The following is a 23,094-nucleotide window of genomic DNA, read 5'->3' on the forward strand; positions in this document are numbered from 1 at the left end:
CAGGAGCTGCAGACTCGGTAGACAGACACACCCACGCGACTAAATCCTACCCCAGATATGAGGGGAGGGGCAGAGCCCAGACGCCGCGTTCGGAAGCCCGGCCCCCTTCCACGCTCGCCGCCTACTCCACCCACGCGGCTGAGCCTGGGCCCTCGGTCCGCGCAGCCAATTTCGTCACGTCCGGAGGCGGGCCGGGGCGCCGGCGGCTGGCCCGGGTGGGGCCGGGGGTGGGGTTGTGGCGGTACTGCGGGTGACAACGGTCAATAATGAAGGTGGCTGCGGCGCGGCAGCGGACTCAGCTGCGCCGGGCGGGGGCGGCGCCGGGACCGCGCCTGTAGGACCTCGGGGCCGGCGCGGCGAGATGGGGCCCCGGCGCGGGGAGTGAGGCGAGCGCAACGGCGAGCGGAACTTCAGCCGGAGGGGCTCTCCTGCTTCCCCCTCTGGCTCTTCGGCCTCCACCTGCAGCCCCTCGGCCCCCGCGTCCCGCGGGACCGGGACGGCAACGGCGGGGGCATGTGGCGCTGGGTCCGGCAGCAGCTGGTAGGTGCCTCCGCCCCTCACCTCCCGGACGCTTGCTCCTGCGCGGTCTCTCGGGCCCAGGTGGTGAGGAAGGGCCGGCGGCGCGGAGCCGCGAGGCCGGGGCGCGGGCTCCGGGCTAGGCCGCAGCGGAGGCGGGCTAGGGCCCGGGAGCCGGCAGAGCCCCGAGCAGCTCCGGCACGCGTCTCGCCGCCGAGCCCGGGCCGCCGAGGTCGGTGGCCGCTTCCTGCCCGCGCTTCTTGGTTACTCCCTCCTCCTCGGCGCACCTGGGCGGCTGCGATCAGAAGCGAGTCCGGAGCGGGGTCGGCGTCCCTCCTGAGGAACTCGGGCGAGGGCACGGAAAGAGAGTAGGTCTTGGGGAGAGAAAAGAGGCTTGTGTTTCCTGCCTCTTAACAATTTGGGACTCGTTTGAGCGAAGGGGAGGGTGAGGACTTGTCTCCAGCTCCCTCTCCTCGCTGTTTTCGCGGTTGCGTTATCAAGGAGGAGGGTCACTTACCTAGTCTAACCGCTCTCAACGAAAGAAATTTTACCCAAGGCCTGGGTGAGGGAAAGAAAGAATATTCCAACACCCCGTCTAGTTTCGAAGGTAAGTACGGTAGTTATGGCGGACTTTTCCTTCTTACCTTGTCCTCGCCCTAACCCCAAGTGAAACTTTTCGAACGCGAACCTCCCTTTCTTTCCGCTCTCCCGAGGCAGTTTGAACGAGACCGGTTTGGAATCAATGGTTAACTTTTCAGTTTTACTGGAACACCTGGAGGAAAAAAAGGATCTTAGAAAAGGGTGATTTAAGGCATATAAAAAGCGCCACCTTTCTCAGAATTAATTCACAGAGAAAACTTTCTTGCCTGCTGGCAGCTGCAGCCCGCAAAATACACCACTAAGGCAACGTGACAGTTAGGACTGAAATTGCTCCTGGCTGAAGAAGCCTAACCTTACCTCCATGATGAGGTCTGTTACTGTTTGCGGCTTAATTTCTAAATCGCATTAGTAATTAAATGCTGTTACAACTTCGGTGTTTTCACTTACGAATTCAAAAGGCCGTGAAGCAAAAACCGTTTTTGTGGAACTGTAAAGATTTTGTGGGACCAAAACATTGATACCTCTTTTTCCCTGCTCTGGAAGAACATTTTTTTGTTGTTGTTATGACTAAGAAGTATGCTGTTTCAGAGCTAGCCTTCTGTTAATTCATTTGGCAGTGGGCATCATTCTCAAAAAAAAAAAAAAAATCTTATAAATAAAACTAGAACTGCCTGCCACTGCCTCAGACAAATGTTAGCTCTCTATTTTTAGGTAATTGGGCATTCATATAGCCCAGATATATGCCTTATTAGGAAACCAAGCTAATGATGTCATCATAATACCAGATTGTTGTAATACTTTGGCTTCGTTGCAGTAAGTGGCAGCTCGGTAACTTTAGAAGTTGATTATTTCAGGTCTGATCTCATGCCTTTGATTTGCCCATCTTCATGTATAGAAGTCTTGTTTACCTGATGGTGTTTTTGTGTGCTAGTGGTTCTCTTAAAGTTTTTTCTAGTAGATTTAAGACACCACTTCTCAGTGTTAGGTATTTTTGTTAACCTGAATAAAATCCTGATTGTATACCCATTCTCATCTTCAAGATAGGCAGTCTGGTGATGTTTATTTTAAATGGTTTCAGCTGAACGCAACTAAAAGGAAGGGCAGGGAGTTGTGTGGTTAATTTACAAGACAGCTGCCTTACAGGGTGGTTAACAAGTTGAACAAGTTCGCTGTACACAAAAAATGCTCTCTCTGACATTGGTTGCTCACTTCACTGGTTTTACTTTTAAGTTATCAGTATGGAAGTACGGAAGTATGTAATCAGACCTGTGCCCATGTAGGACTTTGTTTCTCTGATTACCTTTGTACAGTCACTTAAATTATACATTAAGGATAGTGGATTCACAGAGTAATGAAAGTGTATTTTACTATCCCAGTCATAAACAGCCATTCTGGTTACTACACCAAGAATTATTCAATTCAAAGTCTAGTTTAAATTATACTTCCAGTTGCTCAATGAATTGAGTCTTTTAGCAATAGGTTGGTTCACGTAAGAAAATTCAGATAACTAGGACAGATTTGGAGAAATTAATAAGCAGATCACAAAGACAGGTTTTTTTGAGCTATAAAAACACTTAATTCATTATATGCATCCCGATTTTCAACAAGTTAAATTGTCTTGCCAAAAAAAAAGTTCATTGTCATTTTGTACTGAAACAACTCATATGTTCTATTAATTCTCCTCTAATTTAAAAAAGTTTGACTCCTTATCTCTGCAGACTATTTTCACTTCTTGACACAATGAGAAAAATTAGGAGGTTGTCAGAAAGTTGATGTTTTCCTTTGGGGAAGTAGACTGAAAAGATTGGACTATCCTTTATTTTTTCTTTCTCTTTTGTTCTTTCTTTTTGGGCTCATAATGCTAAAGTTATTTTACACTAAGAAAATTTTCTTATGTCTTTCTGGTACAGTTGGTATTATTCTAGCATCACATGTGTGTTAACTCATTAGAGATGACAGCACCAAGATTATAATAGTGGAAATGCCATTAGCTACTCACTGTATTCTCATATTTAGATTTTTGTGGTAGCCATTAACCACCTTGGCTATTAAAATTCTAATTAATTAAAAATTCATGTGGCTATTAGCTACTATATTGGACAGTTCAGAGTAGGACATATTTATTAGCACAGAAAATCATTGTACAGCGCTACTTTAGACAAATGAAAGTCTTTGTCAGTTCATATTTTAGTTGACATGTAATATTTCTTTACAGGGCAATGTAGTGCTGTGTTTTTAAAGCACTTACTGTGTGCAGACATAATAAGCTAAATACTGGGGACACAAATGTAGGTCACTGAGGGCCTTATTCATCTCTGTATGCTCATTGTCTCACACAGTACTTGACATGAGTAGACACTGGGTACATGTTTGCTGAATAAATGAATAGGTGAGAAAATAAAGAATGAATCCATAGTATTGCTTCTGTGTTTAGAGATCAAGTGACAAAATTCAAAGATTGACCAGTCCATAAGAAAGCTAGAAAATTACTATAATTTTTAAAAACACAACTTAATGTTGTCATACTAGGATACAGTTTATTAAATTGTTCCATAAATGTAGTCCCTTCAGGTTTGTATCCGCAGTGGTGGAAGGAGGCTAGTAAGATTGTCTTCTGATTCACTGAGAAAAATGGGAAGCTCTTAACCTAAACTCTCAACCCATTCGCATTCACCAGACTTGTTTATATCTTAATTCTAACCTTTCCACTTGTCACAGAGGAAGGTGCGACGGTCCTCTTTTCCAAACTAACCAGTTCACTCGTGCTCTTTCATCCTGCTCTCCGCACTCCATATCAATTTTCTATAGTATGTTTACTCTTTTTCTTTAAGCTGTGAACATGTTCAAGCCTCCCTCTACTAATTTACTTTGCCCTGTACCTGTGTCAAATTCTTTTCAGTTTTCTAAAAAATAGGTCTATTCTGCATAATTATGCTGTTCAAGACCCTTGAAATGTGGCTAGTTCAAGTTGAAATATGCTTAAGTATAAAATACACCTAGGATTTAAAAAATGGTATAAAAAAGAATGTAAAAATCTCAATTTTTATATTGTTACATGTTGAAATAATATTCTGGATTTATTCAGTAAAGTCAAATATTGCAATTAATTTTGCTTGTTTCTTTTTACCTTTTTAAAAATGGTTACTAGAAATTTTTAAATCACATATGTGGCTTGTATTTGTGGCTCATGTTATATTTCTGTTAGTGCTGCTGTATAACATTAAAAGTGAGCTTGTGTTTCTTTATGGCACATTATGTAAGTCTAGGTAGCTCACACACTAGACTGTAAATATCTTAGGATGGGCCATATTTTGTTCATCTTTATAGCCCTTGCACTCAAGACAGCAGCTGGCCCATATTGTAGGTACTCGCCCACCAAATGTTGGTTGACTAAGTGAATGAGTATCAGATTTATTTCAGCATCAATTTGGAAGTACCTGTGTTCTTTGCCTTTCTCTCAAGGAATGAATGAGGAGGAGTAGGTCAGGGAAGCACAGGCCTACGGTGGTATTTTTTTGGTGTGAACAAGTAAATTTTAACCTCAAAAATGTTTAAGATCCGAGAGCTTAGAGTATTTGCTTATTTTATCTCTATGTTCAGACTTATATTCTCAGATACCCAATTTTTCATTTGGTTAGAGAGGTCAAGCATTAGTGGAATCCCAATTATCCTAACAGCACTGAAGTAGGGACCTTGTCCAGATACCCCAAAGAACCTTGTGATTGCCACTATCATCATTAAATATCCCTTCTATCCCTGCAGTCTGTTTTCAACATAGCAGCCAGAGTGATCTTATTAAAACACAGGTTAGGTCATGTAATTCCTGTGTTTAAAACCTTCCTGAGGACTTGCCTTCTTGCTCAGAGTAAAAGCCAAAGTCTCTGCTAGATCTGTATCCACCCCGCTCCCCAAACCACTTCTCATCTCTCATCATTCTTTTTTTTTTTTTTAATTTTTATATATTTATTTATTTATTTTTGGCTGCGTTGGGTCTTCGTTGCTGCACATGGGCTTCTCATTGCGGCAGCTTCTTGTTACAGAGCACGGGCTCTAGGCATGAGGGCTTCAGTAGTTGTGCCGTGCGGGCTCAGTAGTTGTGGCGCGCACATAGGCTTAGTTGGCTCCTTGGCATGTGGGATGGATCTTCCCCGGACCAGAGATTGAACTTGTGTTCCCTCCGTTGGCAGGCGGATTCTTAACCACTGCACCACCAGGGAAGTCCTCCCATCATTCTGCACTCACTTTTCTTTATCCACACAGATCTTGCTATTCATCAGAAGTGCCGGGCGTACTTCAGTCTTAGGATTTTTGCCTTGGCCGTTACCTCTGCCTGCAATGTTCTTCCCCTAGGTATCTGCTGGCTCCTTCACTCCCTTCAAATCTTTATTCAGATGTTACCATATCAGTGAGGCCATTTCTGGCCATTCAGGATAAAATTGTAAATCCCCACCCCCATACTTCCCTATCCCCTTCACTGCTTTTTTAATTTCTCTTAGCACTTATCACTATTTAACGTGCTCTGTACTCTACTTATTTGTCTCATTTATATCATGAAAGCAAGGATTTTTGTCTATTTTGTTTTAGTTCTCCATGTAATAAAAGCTGTTTCTCAACTCTGCATCTACTTATAGGTAACACTATTTCTTTCTCATTTATTTATTCATTCACCCAAAGATTTTCTGAACATATACCTGTGATAGCATGTTGCTAGGCTCTGGAACTACCAAAATGCAGCAACCCCAGCCCTAGCCATTCTTCGAGGACTAATGGATATTTGAATTGATGTCAGTTTTTTTCCTATTAAAAAAAATGTTGCGGTGATCATTTTTGTTTATGTGTGTTTTTTTTAAATTGGAATACCTAGAAGTGGAATTGCTGGGTCATGGGGTGTGCACGTTATGACTGTTACTAGATATTGCCAGATTATTTTCTAAAACATGAGAGTTCCCCTTTTCCTACATCTTGGTCAACACTTTGTACTGTTAGACTTGAAAAACTTACCAATCTGATGAGTGTGAGAGGTATATCATTTTGCCCTAATTTGCATTTTGCTGATTGCTAGTGAGATTCAGGTGTCCTGTGTTTCACTCATATGAATAGATTACCCACTTTTCTTTTTATTTTATTGGAGTATGATTGCTTTACAACGTTGTGTTAGCCTCCACTGATTACCCATTTTCCTCTTGGGTGGTGTGTCTTTTCCTTATTAGTTTCTTCTGTAGTCTGGATGCCAATTCTTTGTTGTATATGTTGTAAATATCTTCTTTTAGCCTGCCCCTTGTATTTAACTTTGTTGATGGTGTCTTTTTTGATGTTGTAAATTGATTTGTAGGTAAATTTATTAGGTGAATGATTTCTACTTTTTATTGCTTGTTTAGGAATTCCTTTTCTACACCAGGGTCATAAAGCTGTTTTTCTAGTGTTTTCTTCAAGTTGTCTAAAAATTTAGTTTTACAACATTTAGGTCTTTAATATACCTGGAATTTATTTTTGTGTATGGAATAAAGTAGGGAATTTGTTTTCTCCCACATAAGAAGTTATTTGTCTCAGTGCCGTTCATTGAATGAGCCATCTTTTCCCCACTAGCCAGTGTTGTTTGCCTTCTCTGTCATATACCATCATTCTCTTTGTTTTGTGTTCTGTTTCTAGGTTCTCTATTGTGTTTCGTTCATGTATTGATCTGTTGGTGCACCAGTAAGGCACTATCTTAGTTATAGTGTTTTATGAGAAGTCTTGATATCTGGCCAGACAGAACCCCCAATTCCTTTTTTTCCCCCAGAATTGCTTGGGATCTTTACTCTTCCATATGCTATTTTTTATAATCAGTTTGTCTAATTCTGTGGAAATCTTTCTAGGATTTTGATTTGCTTTGCATTGAATTCGTTAAGTTTCTATTCATACTTTTTCCCTTTGATCATGTAGAAGCTATGGATTGTATTTTTATCCTTTTTTTTCCCTAGCTGTGCCTATATATTGAGCATCTCTATCCACCTACAAATAATATAGGGATTTAGAAGATGTTGACCTCAGTATTCCCTCTCACCTTCCACATTACTGTTACATAATAGTTTAGCTCTATTTTTTTCTTTTACCAGCTTTCTTGAGATATAACTCACATACCGTACTGCGTAGAGTTGTGCAGCCACCTCCACACTGTGATGTTTGGACATTTTCATACGCCCTGAAGGAGACTCCCTACCCACTAACTCTCATTCTCCATTCCCCCAAGCCGCTAGCCCCCAGCCGTAATCAATCACTAATCTACTTTCTGTGTCTGTAGACTTGCCTCCTCTAGACATTTCAGGTAAATGGCATCATACACTATGCGGTATTTTGTCACAGTCTTCTTTTCACCTAGTATAATGTTTTCAAGGTTCATTTGTGTTGTTGCATATATCAGTACTTCATTTCTTCTTAATATCAAATATTCCATTGTATAGATGTACCACATTTTGTGTATTCATTCATCAATTAATGGACATTTAGTTTGTTTCCACCTTTTGGCTATCAGAAATAATGATTCTTTGACCATTCATGTGCAGTTTGTGGATGTATATTTTCATTTCTCTTGGGTAAATGCCTAAGGAGTGGAAATTACTGGGTCATATGGTACCTCTCTTTTTTGAGGAATTGCCAAACTGTTTTCCAAAGTAACTGCACCGTTTTACATTTCCACCAGCAATTTATGAGGGTTCCAGTGTCTTCATATCCGTGCCAACACTTGTTTTTGCCTTTCTGATTGCAGTCATGGTTGTGAGTATAAATGGTAACTCATGGTTGTGATTTATATTTCCCTGATGACTTCAAACATCTTTTCATGTCCCTGTTAACCAGTTTTTTTGTTTGTATTTTATGGGTTTGTTTGTTTGTTTTTTGGTGAAATGCTTACTCAGATCTTTTTGCCCGTATTTAAGTTGTCTTTTTTTTTTTTTTGAATTGTAAGAGTTCTTTATGTGTTCTGGATACAAGACCCTTATCAGGTATGTGATTTGCAAATATTTTCTTCCATAATGTGTGTTGTAGTTCTACTTCTTTTTAAACTCAAAACGTTCTCGTAACTTTTTTTTTTTTTGCGGTACGCGGGCTTCTCACTGTTGTGGCCTCTCCCGTTGTGGAGCACAGGCTCCGGACGCGCAGGCTCAGCGGCCATGGCTCATGGGCCCAGCCGCTCCGCGGCATGTGGGATCTTCCTGGACCGGGGCACGAACCCGTGTCCCCTGCATCGGCAGGCGGACTCTCAACCACTGCGCCACCAGGGAAGCCCTCTCTTAACTTTTTAACTGTAACTCATTTTGATTGATTACAGTGATTTTTTTTAACTCACCATTATTTCTTGAATACCATCTCTTCCCTCTATTTACTTTTATTCTTGCTGAAATATACATCCTTTAGTTATTTTTAAGCAGGACTTCATGTGTGGTAAACTTTCTTAGTTTTTATGTCTTAAAATGTCTATTTCATAATTATTATTGAATACTAATTTAAGTAGATTCAGAATTCTAGATTAACAGTTACTTTCACTCAACATACTGAAGATACTACTTATTCTGTTGCTTTTGGACATTTATTGCTGGTGTAAAATATGCTTTTAATCTAATTGTCATTACTTTGCTGATACTCTCTTAAATGTTGTTTTTAAGATTGTCTTTTTGTCCTCGATATTTTGCAGTTTTTACTCTGCTGTATTCATCATGTTGTTTCATATGATTTTTGTTTTTCCTGCTCTACACTTGTGTGTATTTTAAATCTGAAAGCTGTCATTTCTACAGTTCAGAAAAATTTACAGTCTTTTTTTCCCTTTAAATATTGCTTCTCAGGCTTTAATTTTCTCATTCTCAAACTCTTGCTTGATATTAATCTGTGCTCTGGCTCTTAACTTCTTGTTCATATTTCTCATCTATTTTCTCTGTGCTGCTTTCAGTGTGAATTCCTTAGTTCTAGCTTCTAGTCATCAGTTCTTTCCATATCTAATCTAGAGTTCATCCTTGTCTTCTGAAGTTTTAATTTAAATGACTTTTTTTTCCAGAATTTATTATTGGACCTCTTGCGTTTCTGTCTGTTCTTGATGCATATTGGCCGATTTGTCTTGTAATATTTTGTTCTTTTTTTAAAAAAATATATTATTCTGTTACCTCTTTGGAGGTTTTAAACATGTTTAAAAGTACACAGCTTTTTTCAACCTCCTTTCAGTTGACCTGACTCTAGGACCCTGGTACAAAAGGGGATTGAACTTCAGGCTGCCTATTTCCAGACCCAGAGTCCCAAAGGCTCAGCCCCTGATTACCGAAATGATTATCTTGCTTTAAGCCTAGCTAAGTCGTCTTAATTAAAGAAAAAAACATTTTTTGTCTGTCTTTGCTTTTGTGAAGTAAAAGGAGGAGTTCAAAGTATGTACTTTTCCAAGGTCAGTAACTAATTAGTGCCAGAGGCAGGACTTAACCCAGAGAGTTTTTCCAGAGAATTTAGCAGTGTGGAAGAGAATTAGCAGTAGCAGCAGTTTTCCCTATATATCTCTTTCCTAATCCTGCCATTTTAAATCTATCCAAGAGTGAGGCAAGAAGAATGAGTTAGGGAAAGAAATTTAGGCAGCAGTGGTACTCTGGAGATGGGGGTGACAGGTTTGTAGAGGAAAAGGAGAGAAGTGATCAAGGGTTCCTGTAGTTAGTCAGCTATGGCCATTTTCAAGTTGACATAATATTTTAGGTACCAGAAGAAGCTAGGCCTTGCTTGTACCTTAATATATATCTCCTCTTGAATATGTTATCTAATATCAAATGCAATACATTTAAATTGATTTTGAACAGCATGGCAAATTTTTTGAAAGATTTTCAGTTTTAAATTTCTTTTTTCATCTTAAACTTTAGGAACCACAAACTATTTTGAAGTTTGAGAAGTTTGTGATGTTGAAATAGAAATTGGAAATGCTGAAGAGTTAAGATAGTTGTCTTTTTTTTTAATTTAATTTTTTTTTTTAATTTTTTAATTTAAAGCAGGGGCTTTCTCTAGTTGCAGCGAGCAGGGGCTACTCTTTGTTGTGGTACGCGGGCTTCTCATTGTGGTGGCTTCTCTCATTGCGGAGCACAGGCTCTAGGCGTGCAGGCTTCAGTAGTTGTGGCACGCGGACATTAGGGCACACAGGCTTCAGTAGTTGTGGTGTGCGGGCTGAGTAGTTGTGGCTCGCGGGCTCTAGAGCGCAGGCTCAGTAGTTGTGGTGCACGGGTTTAGCTGCTCTTGGACCAGGGCTCGAACCCGTGTCCCCTGCATTGGTGGGCAGATTCTCAACCACTGAGCCACCAGGGCAGTTCCTAGTTGTCCATTTTTATTAATAACTTTTATTACATCTGTAATGAAATTATGCCATACTTTATTTTTTATATTTAAAAATCGTTATTTAACTCTATTCAGAAGAATGTACTTGATAATTTTCTATAGAAAAAAAGTGAGTCATCTAATGACTTACTGCTATTTCAGTCAAAATTTTACTCATTTTACTTGATATTTGTTTCACTTTTTGTGCTTATTAAAAGGCTTTTTTTTTAATGAAGTTTTATTCAGGCCCTTACTTCTCATTTTGGTATTTCCACAGTACCAAGCATATTACCTAGCACGTAGTCAATGTTCACAGTATTTGTAATGATTTTTAAAATCATACAAATCATAAATTATAGGGTAATTTAACAATAGGGTAATTTAATAAATGAAATAGTAAGTGGCTTGATATTTCATAATGGTCGAATATTTTTACTTAAATTGGTGCAGTGCCTAGCATAGTATCAAGCACATGTTCCTCAGTAAATACTTGTGTTACATATTGGTCTTTTAAGATTTTGCTTTGAAGAGTCTTTTGCAATGAGTGCAATTGATAGATAAAGCTTGAGTAGTATATAAGTCAGTTCAAGTCTTAATCACATTTTACCTAGGAAATTGTTTCTTCACTACTGCATTTCATGAACTACAAAACGAATATAGATATCCTTCCTTACCTCACTTCTCCACTATGCTCTTTAATATATTAGTTCAGAAAACTAACAAAGATGTGAGGATGGGCTTGATTTTTTTTTTTTTTTTTTTTTTTTTTTTACTACTGAAAGGCAAGGAAGTAGTTCTTAACCTTGTCTTTTCCTATTGAAAGTTTCTTTTAATTTATTTTATTATTTATTTTTGGCTGTGTTGGGTCTTTGTTGCTGCACACAGGCTTTCTCTAGTTGCGGCGAGCGGGGGACACTCTTCGTTGAGGTGTGCAGGCTTCTCATTGAGGTGGCCTCTCGTTGCAGAGCACAGGCTCTAGGAGCATGGACTTCAGTAGTTGTGGCTCACAGGCTCAGTCTTTGTGGCTCGCGGGCTCTAGAGCTCAGGCTCAGTAGTTGTGGTGCACGGGCTTAGCTGCTCTGCTGCATGTGGTATCTTCCCGGACCAGGGCTGGAACCCCTGTCCCTTGCATTGGCAGGCAGACTCTCAATCACTGCGCCTCCAGGGAAGTCCCTCCTATTGAAATTTAAATACTGTGGAGGAACTGGCGTCTAACTTAGATGTGCAGACCTTCAGACTTTGTGTGTCCAACTCCTATGCAACATTAAAGGGAATTGATGCAGTGCTTACCTGTGAGTGTTGATCAACCTTTTTTCCATCGTATATTTGCAGAATTTTAAAAAAAGAAAGAAACTTAGGAATTTATTATGAGACAGGAAAAGTCAAAATTCTTAAATAATCAGAGATGCTTTTATCAATCTTTATATAGTCTCTTAGACCATGAGTTCCCTAATAAATGATGTTTCCTGTAGATGGAGATAAAGTTTTCAGTGGTCTATGGCAAAATGAAAAAAGCAAGGTCAGTGTAACACACACGTCTCTGTGTGTGTGTGTGTGTGTGTGTGTGTGTGTGTGTGTCTTTGTCTTTGCTTAAACTTATATATGTCCTTGTTTTTGAGGACTGTTCATTTTAACTTTTAAAAAATTAACTTTTTATTTTAAAATAGTTTTAGATTTTCAGAAAGTTTGCAAAAATAATAGAGAATTCCTATACATTCTTCTCACCCACTTTCTCTTATTGTTAACATATTACTGTGCTACATTTGTTACACTAATAAACCAATATTAATACATTATTATTAAACCCTGTACTTTATTTCATATTTGTATATATTGCAAAATGATCACCACAGTAAGTCTTGTTAATATCCATCACCACCCAGTGTTACAGAATTTGTTTCCCTGTGATGAGAACTTTTTAAGATCTACACTCTTAGCAATTTTCACATATACAATACAGTATTATTAACTATAATTACCAGGCTGTACATTATATCCTATAACTTATTTATTTTATAACTAGAAGTTTGTACCTTTTGACTCCCTTCACCCAGTTCACCCACTCCCCAACCCCACCTCTGGCAACCACCAGTCTGTTCTCCATTATTTCTGTATCTATGAGCTTGGAGTTTTTTTTTAGATTCCACATATAAGTGAGATCATACAGTATTTGTCTTTTCTCTTTCTGACTTATTTCACTTAGCATAACACCCTCAAAGCCCATCCATGCTGCAGCAGATGGCAAGATTTCATTCTTTTTGATGGATGAATAATATTTTATAATTTTATATATATATATATACACACACACCACATTTTCTTTATCCACTCATTTGTTGATAGACATTCAGTTTTTTCCCGTACCTTGGCTATTGTAAATAATGCCACAGTGAACATGGAGTGCATATATCTTTCAGATTAGTGTTTTTCATTTTCTTCAGATAAATACCCAGAAGTGGAATTACTGGATCATATGGTAGTTCTATTTTTAATTTTTTGAGGAACCTCTGTACTGTTTTCCATAGTGGTTGTACCAGTTTACATCCTCACCAACACTTGTTATTTCTTGTCTTTTTGATAATAGCCATTCTAACGGGTGTGAGGTAATATCTCATTGTGGTTTTCACTAGTATTCTTTTTCTGGTTCAAAATCTCATCTGGGATGGGGCTTCCCTGGTGGCGCAGTGGTTGAGAGTCCGCCTGCCGAGGCAGGGGACACGGGTTCGTGCCCCGGTCCGGGAAGATCCCACATGCCACGGAGCGGCTGGGCTCGTGAGCCATGGCCGCTGAGCTTGCGCGTCCGGAGCCTGTGCTCCACAACGGGAGAGGCCACAACAGTGAGAGGCCCGCATATTGCAAAAAAAAAAATCTCATCTGGGATAACACGTTACATTTAGTCTTCATGTGTTCTTAGGCTCCACTGGGCTGTGATAGTTTCTCAGACTTATGAGAAGAACTAAGTCTTAGGTTGTTTTCCTTACTTTCTTCTTTATTAATATTCTTGCTTAGAAGAATTAGAAGTTGGCAAATTTATGTTAGTTTTCCAGTTAAATTTTTTTTTACTGTTCTGTGAAATCCAAAACTCTGTGAACCGTTGCCTTTGGTTATCAGAAATCAGTGTGATGACCATTAATAATTAGTGTCTCCAAGTTTCCTAATTATGTTTTTTTGTTATAAAAGAAATATCTATTAGTAATTTTTTAAAAAAGCGAATGTGAAGTTTAGAGTTAATTGAATCTTATAGGGAAGAATTGGTGATCTGATTTGTGGCGGCAGTCAGTTTCCATTAGATGTGAGTGTAGACAAAAAGCCATAGGAAGATAGGAAGTCTGTAAACACTGAGTAACTGAGCTTAGTTACTCAGTTGATGACTGTATCAACTCATCATAAAGGTATTTCTTAAAATTACCAAAATAGAAAATTTAATAGTATATGATTTCAGCTTTCTTCATTTTTCATGTTCAAATTTTTAAATTCCATTTCGAATTAGAGATCCTGTCCATTTCCACAGTTAATGCTTTATACCTTGGCTCTTGATTGTTTTCTCTTCTTTTTCCTTGATCCTTCAGTGATTTTTCCTTCCCATAACTTTTTCTTCCTCTTTACCAGATTCTTCATTTCAAACATAAAAATAAGCTTATGATTTGCTTTTACTAAAAATGTTTCGCTTGATCCAGCTTTTCAGTTGTTAACCGCTATCCCCACTTCCCCACCCTCCTCTCCATCCCCAGTCATTAATCCACTGTAGCCCTTTTAACTGTACTCAAACTGCGTTGGCAGAAGCCACTGATGATTTACGAATTGTTAAATTCAGTTGTCTTTTTTTCAGTTCTTATCTTCCTTTGCAGCATATGAAATAATTCCTTTTTGCAACTTCTTCCCAGGTTTCTGCCATACTACTCTTCTTGTTTTTCTTCTGCTCTGATGATCTTTTTTCCTTTTTGCTTATTCCTTTTCTGCCACATGTATCTTAAATGATAGCCCTCAGAATTCCATCTCCTACCCTTATTCTCTTCCTCTGTATTCTCTTCACAGGCAGTCTCATACATATCTTTGACGTTAACCACCATCATTATGCTTGCTGGCTTCCAATCTCAAGTCCGACCCTCTCCTAAACTCTACATAAAGTTGCTTAGTAGATATCCATGCTGGGTGTACCATATTCAAACCAGAAAATAATTCTAGTTTGATCTTAAATATGTGAGAGGAAATAGGAAATTAGGTGATATCTAAGAAATAAATTGTAGGGCCTAAAATACTAAGGTTTCATCAGCTCCAAGTGGGCAAGGACTAAGTCACGTATTCCTTTTTATCATCAGTGGTCCTTAGTGCATTGAAAAGCACCTAGTTAAGTACTCAGTAAATACTCTTTGATTGGTTGTTAAATTTTTTTCATTACGTGCCGGAAAATACCAAAGGGCAAGAATTTGCAGATCAGCAGTAGAATTTTAATAGTCATTATACAGGGTAAATGAATTGTTTGCCAAAAGAACTGAAAATATGCGAACATATTCTTTTGTGTTTTTTTAAAAATACATTTTCAGAATTATGTCAGTTTGTCCCAGTGTTGCTGAATAATCATTTCCATGCTTAAAATTTATCAAATTTTCATAGCAATAGTTTAGGATTTGCTAAGTTCTTTTTTTTTTAATCTTATATAGACATGTTTTACTTTCTTCTGAAGCATGTTTCTCAGGTTCCCAGCATATAAAATTAGTAAAACAATTGTGTATCTTCCTTCCACCTTACTTTTTTCTACCTTTTGTTTTGGTTCTTTTCTTAACTAAATAGGATTCACTCATTGTCTCTATTCTCTGACTTCAATATATTTTTATGTTGTTATTGTTTAGAATTTTTCTCCGTAACACCTAAGCCTGTTTAAATATGTACTTGGAAATATTTGTTGTAGTTTCCTAGTTTGAATACTGATATTCTGCTCATGGTATAAGCAGCAGCTTCTAACTTGAGGGGATTCTATTATAAACCCAAGATAGTACTTGTAATATTGGTTAGATTTTGGCCATAAAAGTACATAGTTTTCAATCCTGTTGGGCCCAGTGCCCCCTATTTCTAACAGATATTTCATAAATGTTCTTTCCATTTTTATCTTGAAATAAAATTTAAATATATAACCTGCTACATATATAACTTGATTTTTTAAAAAAAAATCAACATTATAACCCTAGTTATGGAGGAAACTAGTATGAAGGAAAAATAAATACATTTATATTAAATAATATCTGTATCAGTATGTAAGTACTCAATCGTAACTACACTAAAGGTAGTGAATAATAAAATGCTGTAATCAGTGTGACTTCATGGCTACTAGTGCAGACTGCTGAAAGTGTAGTGTATTGGTGACTCATATACAAGTGACATTTCCATTGGTGATGCAGTTTTCTGAAACAGTGAACACTCTGGGAAGTTCTGACAAAATGTTATCTTCCTTCATTTTACATGGTAGTTGCATTGCTGAAAAATTCACAAATCCGTGCAAAGCATTTTGTGTTTGTTTTTAAAGAGGAGGTTCATATTTTTCTAAAGAGATTTTTACGAATGTGAATATCAGGCAGGGCATTTGAAAGTTGTCTGGTTCACAGGACATTTCCTTGTTGTCAGGACTCTGATGTTCATTGAAGAATGTCTAATATCTCTGCCCCACCCATTCACCCGCCTACTAAATGCCACTAGACATCCCCACCCCTCAAATCATTGTGAAAATCAGTCCCAACCTCATTTCTGAAAATGGTTTCTAGAAGTCTTCCTTCCTTTCCTTAGGCTCATTCCCCAAAAGCAGTTTTAACTTTGAGGCGTGTAATCTCTTAGCTCTAATTGAGAACCATTACATATAATTTCTCTCAATGAGAATAGGGAAACACAATTAAGCAACTGATCAGAAAACATAGGTGAGTAGAAAAGCCTGTAAAGCAAACTATATGGTCATTCAGAAATAGTATTTCAGTGATAGTGTTATTTTGGTTGATTTGCTAAATATTAATGCTTGGTATTCAATTGCAGCTATCTGGTAACAGGAACAGCATACAATTTCATTCAACATAAGAGCAAGAGTGTTACCAATTTTGAGAAACATTTAAAATGTTTATAATTATGGCAGGATGAAAGGTAGGATGTCTAGGTTGTGGGAAGTGAGACTGGTAGTAGGTACAAGATTGTTGGGTTTTGTTATTGCCGCTGCTGCTATTTATTTGGTTCCAGTTTGTTGGTTCAGGCATTCCTGAAAACAAGTTTCCTATATATAAAATTAACAGGACAATTGTGTATCTTCCTTCCACCCTACTTCTTTCTAACTTTTGTGTCAATTTTTGTCTCTATTCTTTGTCTTCAATATACTTTTCGCCAATTTATTAGTTTTTAAATTTTTATTTATTTTTAATTGAAGTATAGTTGATTTCAATATACTTTTTAATGTTATTGTTTAGAATTTTGTGGGTGTGTCTTTGTGATTGATATATATTTTAAAATATTACACTTTGAAGATATTTTGTAAGGGATGTGTTTTCTGTGTAAAGGATATTTGTCTCTGGCCTCAGAACTGTAACCCCATTGCTTCTGATATACTGAGGAGGACGTAGGAAGCCATCTTCGTTGCCGTTGTTGTTTATGATTGTGAGTGGAGAGGGAGAAGGCTTAAAAATGTTTGGGAAACCTTACTAGAAATTCCATTTTACTCTTCTGTCTCCAATCTGGATACCACAGGTAGAAGAGTTACTAGTTTCATTCCTTATCCAGCCGGTGTTCAACTGGCTAGGTAAACCAAAAAAATCAATTTAGGGTTCTTGGTTACAGAAACCTTAAATTCTCCCTTAGTGAAATCTGTGATTTTAAATTTGATCTAAACTAAGACTACCTCACACATTTATTTTTATCATAAATGTCTCTGTGATTTCAAATCACCAGTCTAGCAAATAAGAGACATTTACTGTCACAGTTGAATTATGGCCAGATAGGATTCTTGTAATCCAGAAAATCCATGGTAAAGTCCCAAATGGGTGAAATTGACATATTTTTAATTCTAGTAAGATATACTTAACATAGAATTTGCCATTTTAACCATTTCTAAATATACAGTTCAGTGGCATTAAGTACAGTCACACTGTTATGCAGCCATCAATCACCACCATGTGTCTCCTGAACTGTTTGATCTTTCCAGACTGAAACTTTATACCCATTAAACACTAATGCCCTGTTCCTCTCCCCTCCCCAGCCCCCCTTGAATAAATGCCTGGCAAAGTACGAATTTGTCAACTCTTACTCCTTATATAAGAGGAATAAATTTAAAATTTCGTCCTTTTGTCACAGGCTTAATTTCACTTAGCATAATGTCTTTAGTGTTCATCCATGTTATAGCATGTGTCAAAATCTCCTTCCTTTTTAAGGCTGAATAATATCCCATTGTACACACCGCATTTTGTTTATCCATTCATCTGTCAATGGACACTTGGGTTGCTTCCACCTTTTGGCTATTGTGAATAATGCTGCCATGCACATGGGTTTACAAATATCTGTTCAAGTCTCTGCTTTCATTTCTTTTGAGTTTATACACAGAAGTGGAATTGTTGGATCATACAGTTATTCTGTGTTTACTTTTTTGAGGGGTCACCATATTATTTCCACAGGGGCTGCTAGAGGTGTATGTTGGAGTGGGAAATCAAGTTTGGGAGGTAATATAAGAGATGAGCTTCCTATAAGAGATGAACTTCCTGTAGTAAAGTATTTGCAGATGATTTAAGATGTTTGGAGTCAAAGATCACTCTAAATTTTGAACCCTGTAACTAGAAAGCCAGTTCCTACCCACCTCTGCAGTAAGCCAGAGTTCTTGGAAGCCCAGACTGGTCTGATAGATGGCAAACTACCTTAAATCCTAAAATGAAAATTATGTAACATGATACAAAAAGTTAAAATTAAATTGTGTTTAGATCATGGACATTTTAAGTTATTCCCTCCCACCTTGCTTTGGTCTCTTAACAGTGTAAAATTATCTTGTTCTTATAATACCTTCGTATAGATGTATTTTATTCAAAGTCTATATCCAGGAAACAGTAATTCACAATTAAGTTTGTAGATTTGGTAAAATACGTGAAATCATTCTTCCCCAGAAGTACTGTGTACATTGGAACACGTAGCCAACAAAAATCACTTTGTGTCATAGAAAGTGTGTGACCGAAATAAAGCTTCTGTTCATTTATTTTAATAACAGTGCCATTGCAGTTTTGAATGCTTCTTTTTATGTTGTTTTTCATGGTTTTTGGTTTGTAGCTTCTTTCTTTCTATTATGGAGGAAGTAGATCACATAGGAATGATTAAATGTACAAATTTAATCACTGAACTCTAAAAATGTTTTCTTAGTTATGTTAAAGAAGTGTGGCAATATTTAATTATAGGACTGTAGTTTTAGTTTCTTCTTAGCTCTTATTTGTAATGCTCGTATTTTTCATAAAATCTTTGGGATTTTAAGAATAGTACAGAGGCTGGTATATTTGGTATGAAAATACAAAATGTCATGAGTCATTTCTAAGTACTGCTTTGTGCCAGAGACCAACATCTAAAAATTATAAGCTGTTTTCTGGTTTGGCTTCCCTAGGTTTCATCAGTTTACTGTTACAAAAGGAGTCTTTTTCAAATCAGTCCCATGTGTTTTCAGTTCTTTCCTTGAATGCCATCATGGGAATTTTTTTCCACGTTAAATGCTCATCCACTTTTTTTTAAAAATTTCTTTTATTTATTTATTTTTGGCTGCATTGGGTCTTTGTTGCTGCGCTTGGGCTTTCTCTAGTTGCAGTGAGTGGGGGGCCAATTCCCCACCATGGCGCGCAGTCCTCTCATTGCGGTGACTTCTCTTGCTGCGGGGCATGGGCTCCAGGCACGCGGGCTTCAGTAGTTGTGGCTCCTGGGCTCCAGAGCACACGCCCAGCAGCTGTCCTGCATGGGCCTAGTTGCTCCGCGGCATGTGAGATCCTCCCAGACCAGGGCGAACCCATGTCCCCCGCATTGGCCAGCAGATTCCCAACCACTGCGCCACCAGGGAAGCCCAGATCCACTTTTTTTAAAAGTACCTGTGGTTTTTACATATGCTCATAAATCCAGACAGAAAAGAGGTTTTTAATTTCATACTTTTTTAGAGTTAATGAGAGTTGTTATTTTTAAATAGTTTAAATTTATGTGCTTCCAAAAGCCTATACAGTTGACCCTTGAACAACATGGGTTTGAACTGCAGGTCCCCCTATATGTGGATTTCTCAGTAGTAAATACAACAGTACTATAGGGCTGAATCTGAGGATGCAGAGGGCCAACTCTGAAGTTATACTCAGATTTTTGACTGTGTGGAGGGTCGACTCCTCTAACCCTGGAGTTGTTCAAGGGTCAGCTGTACTTTTTAGCAGGCATTAAAATAAAATCAGGATGGGGACTTCCCTGGTGGTCCAGTGGCTAAGACTCTGTGCTCCCAATGCAGGGGGTCCAGGTTTAATCTCAGTCAGAGAACTAGATCCCACATGCCGCAGCTAAGAGTTCGCATGCCGCAACTAAAGATCCTTGTGTGCTGTAGCTAAGACCTGGTACAGCCAAATAAATAAATGTTAAAAAATAAAAATAAAACCAGGGTGGCTAGAATAGCATTAATGTATCTCAGTTCCTTTATCCAGGACAAGATGAAACCATAGAAGAAAGGAGCAAGCCATCCAGGGGTTCAGGGTGTGAATGGGTAGTCTGGGCTGAAAGTGTAATACATACCAGAGGTTTCTGAACCCTGATGTGTAGCCGTAGCCTAGTGATTAGGGAGTTCGGATTGTACAGTAGCATAGAATTGCTGATAATGCTTGTTAGAAATAGCGTGAAACTATACTTGAACTTCACATTTATGGTATAATTATACAATTAATTTTGATAAACTCTGTTTGTTTTGATTCCTGTTAAACAAAGTAGAGGTGTTATTGAAGCAACAATTCTCTGTGTCATTTTTTTAAGTTCCTTTTTTTTTTTTTTTCCAATTTAATTTTATTTTATTTTTTGGCCACACCACACGGCTTGTGGGATCTTAGTTCCCTAGCCAGGGATTGAACCCAGGCCCTTGGCAGTGAAAGCGCAGAGTCCTAACCACTGGACTGCCAGGGAATTCCCCTCTGTGTCATTTTTAAAATATGGAATATTGAGGTGGGGAACTGATTATAAAAGCAAGACCTTAGATAAGTGGTTCTAACTTTCTTTATGTCATCAGAATCTGAGGAAAACTATTCTGTCATCAGCAAAATGCATGTATGGGAGTTCCCTGGTGATCTAGTGGTTAGGATTTGGCCCTTTCACTGCTGTGACCCAAGTCCGGTCCCTGGTCTGGGAACTGAGATCCCACAAGCCGTGTGGCATGGCCAAAATTTTAAAAAAAAATTTTTAATGCACAGATATGCAAATTTGCATACAATTTCAGAGATTCACAGACCTGCCCTAAGTCACTTTTCTCATTTTTGGACAGTTTTGTTCTTTTTAGTTCATGGCTACTTGAATTTGTGGCAAAGAAGTTGATGCTAATGAATTGAAGTTATAGCTTTAATTTCCATGAGAGACGCTTAGCTGTACTTATACCGCAGTCACAAATATAAAATTTAACTATTTTGTGTGTGTAAAAAAATACCCACAGCCACATGTATATACATGCCATTGATTATAACATGATTGGATAAGGTCATTTTAATTAATCACTGGAAAAACAACTCAAAATACTTAAGTGGATGTTATAGCATCTTTGGGAATAAGGAAAAACATACTATCATTATTCTCCTTTTGGTATTGTCATCTTATTTTAAATTATGATTTCTTGGAATATGGCGATGCTGAATTTAAAATTCAATTTAATTTAAAACTGATTTTATTCTTGGAACATCTCAAAATATCTCCTTGAAATAATTGTAGAAATCTCAGGAGTTCCAAAACTTTAGTATGTGGTCACTGGTTCATCCAGGAGAGAGGGATGGAGAATGATGAGCATTTGCTTCCTGTAAAGTGCACGCATTTATGTATATAGTATATTAATTCTAGTAATGAATAAGAGGTTATAATGTAAACATCAGTATATTTTGGGGGAGGGCATTTGTTTTGTTTTTTTTTTAGAGATTTATTATTTTATTTATTTTTGGCTGCGTTGGATCTTTCATTGTGGTGCACGGGCTCTTCGTTGCAGCGCGGGCTTCTCTTTAGTTGTGCCATGCAGGGTTTTTTCTTCTCTGGTTGTGGCGCACAGGCTCCAAGGTATGTGGGCTCTGTAGTTGTGGCATGCGGGTTCCAGCGCGTGTGGGCTCTGTAGTTTGCGGCACACAGGTTCTCTAGTTGAGGCACGCAAGCTCAGTAGTTGTGGCACATGGGCTTAGCTTCCCTGCGACATGAGGGATGTTAGTTCCCTGACCAGGGAGTGAACCCATGTCCCCTGGATTGTAAGGTGGATTCTTTACCTCTGGACTACCAGGGAAGTCCCTGTTTTTTGTTTCTTAACTTTAGATGTACATAGTAATAATCTTGGTGGGATTTAGCAAAAAATAAAATAAAATTTTATATCAGTGGTTCTCAGTCTCAGTTGTCTTGACATCTTCTTAAAGATTTGTATACTCTTTCAAACCCTCAAGTTTACTTTATTTTTCTTTGTCTCAGAAGTTTACATGCATGGGGTATGACTTAGTGTTATGTTAACATGGTTACAGAGTGGATACAGAATAAATATGCTTCATGGAGTCTAATGCTTCCGTTACCTGTGTGTCCCTTTTGTTATTTTATGAACATTACAGGCAAACTTCTGTGGACCATCTTTGAAAAACACATCCATAGACTACAGCAGTAGCATTCAAACTGTTTGTTCATTGATTTATTTATTGAGTTGGAGCATGTTATGATGTGCTCGAGTATGTAACAAATCACATAATCCTTCATGGCTTAATATAGTGCTTAAACTCAGTAAATAGTTATTGATTGAATAAATGGTATATATCTTTTAAATGATTATGATATTCCAGATAGAGCAGTGAGTTCTGACTCTGATTTTGGAACCTGCCCTCTTTCTCCCATGAGTTGTGACAGGGCACAGTTGTGAAATGTTTAAGAGAAAATTTATGAGGAAAATAAACATGTGTGCCACATTTTATCCTTAAACTGATTTTGAAATCGGATACATAATAGCACATCAACAAAATGTGGTCATCACTTTAAGTAGCATAAACAAATAAAATAAAATTTCATTTTTTAATGGAGTATACAAATATATTTAATTTGCACAGTTCTGTACTAGCTGTTTCTAAGATCACAAAATAAATTGTTTAAAACCATGAATAACAGCAGTTGAAACCCATATATAGCACTTCTAATATTCTGATGTGCTAAACAAAACATCCCTCTAGGTAATATGGGAATTTCCACTATTTGTGTCTGTGCTTAGTGGAAATTTTACAGGGGTGCCGGTATCTATCAAAAGAGTCTTAAAGATTCACTTGCCCCTCTGGAAAAGAGTACAATGCTGTAGGAATAAAGTATCAGTATTCTTGTCACCGGGGCAAACTTTTCCACTAGAGATCATTCCTAAATGTACCTTAATTGAGGGTCTTCTAAATTTGAGGCCAGAATTATAGCATATATCCATATTTCAGGGAGTAGATTGATAATGTAACTAGCGCA

At 38.1% G+C, this 23,094-nt stretch overlaps 1 protein-coding gene across 10 annotated transcripts in view; it reads left to right on the forward strand.

Annotated features, from left to right (window-relative positions):
• Positions 1–238: 238 nt before the first annotated feature.
• ATP11B (ATPase phospholipid transporting 11B (putative)) overlaps positions 239–23,094 on the forward strand; it is a 139,408-nt gene continuing 116,552 nt past the window's right edge. For 8 of the 10 annotated variants that reach the window (XR_004526324.2, XM_019946081.3, XM_019946080.3 and 5 more), the window contains exon 1: positions 239–540. Coding sequence is in view for 8 of the 10 variants with exons in the window: in XM_019946081.3 (XP_019801640.1) it covers positions 514–540 (27 nt within the window). In the remaining 2 variants the exon portion in view is untranslated. Of the gene's footprint in view, positions 541–652; positions 1,124–23,094 lie in introns of those variants that run through there. The other 2 variants (XM_019946083.3, XM_073803927.1) reach the window with 2 other exon arrangements.

This window comes from Tursiops truncatus, chromosome 4 (assembly GCF_011762595.2).
Source record: "Tursiops truncatus isolate mTurTru1 chromosome 4, mTurTru1.mat.Y, whole genome shotgun sequence".
NCBI classification, from domain to species: Eukaryota; Metazoa; Chordata; class Mammalia; order Artiodactyla; family Delphinidae; genus Tursiops; species Tursiops truncatus.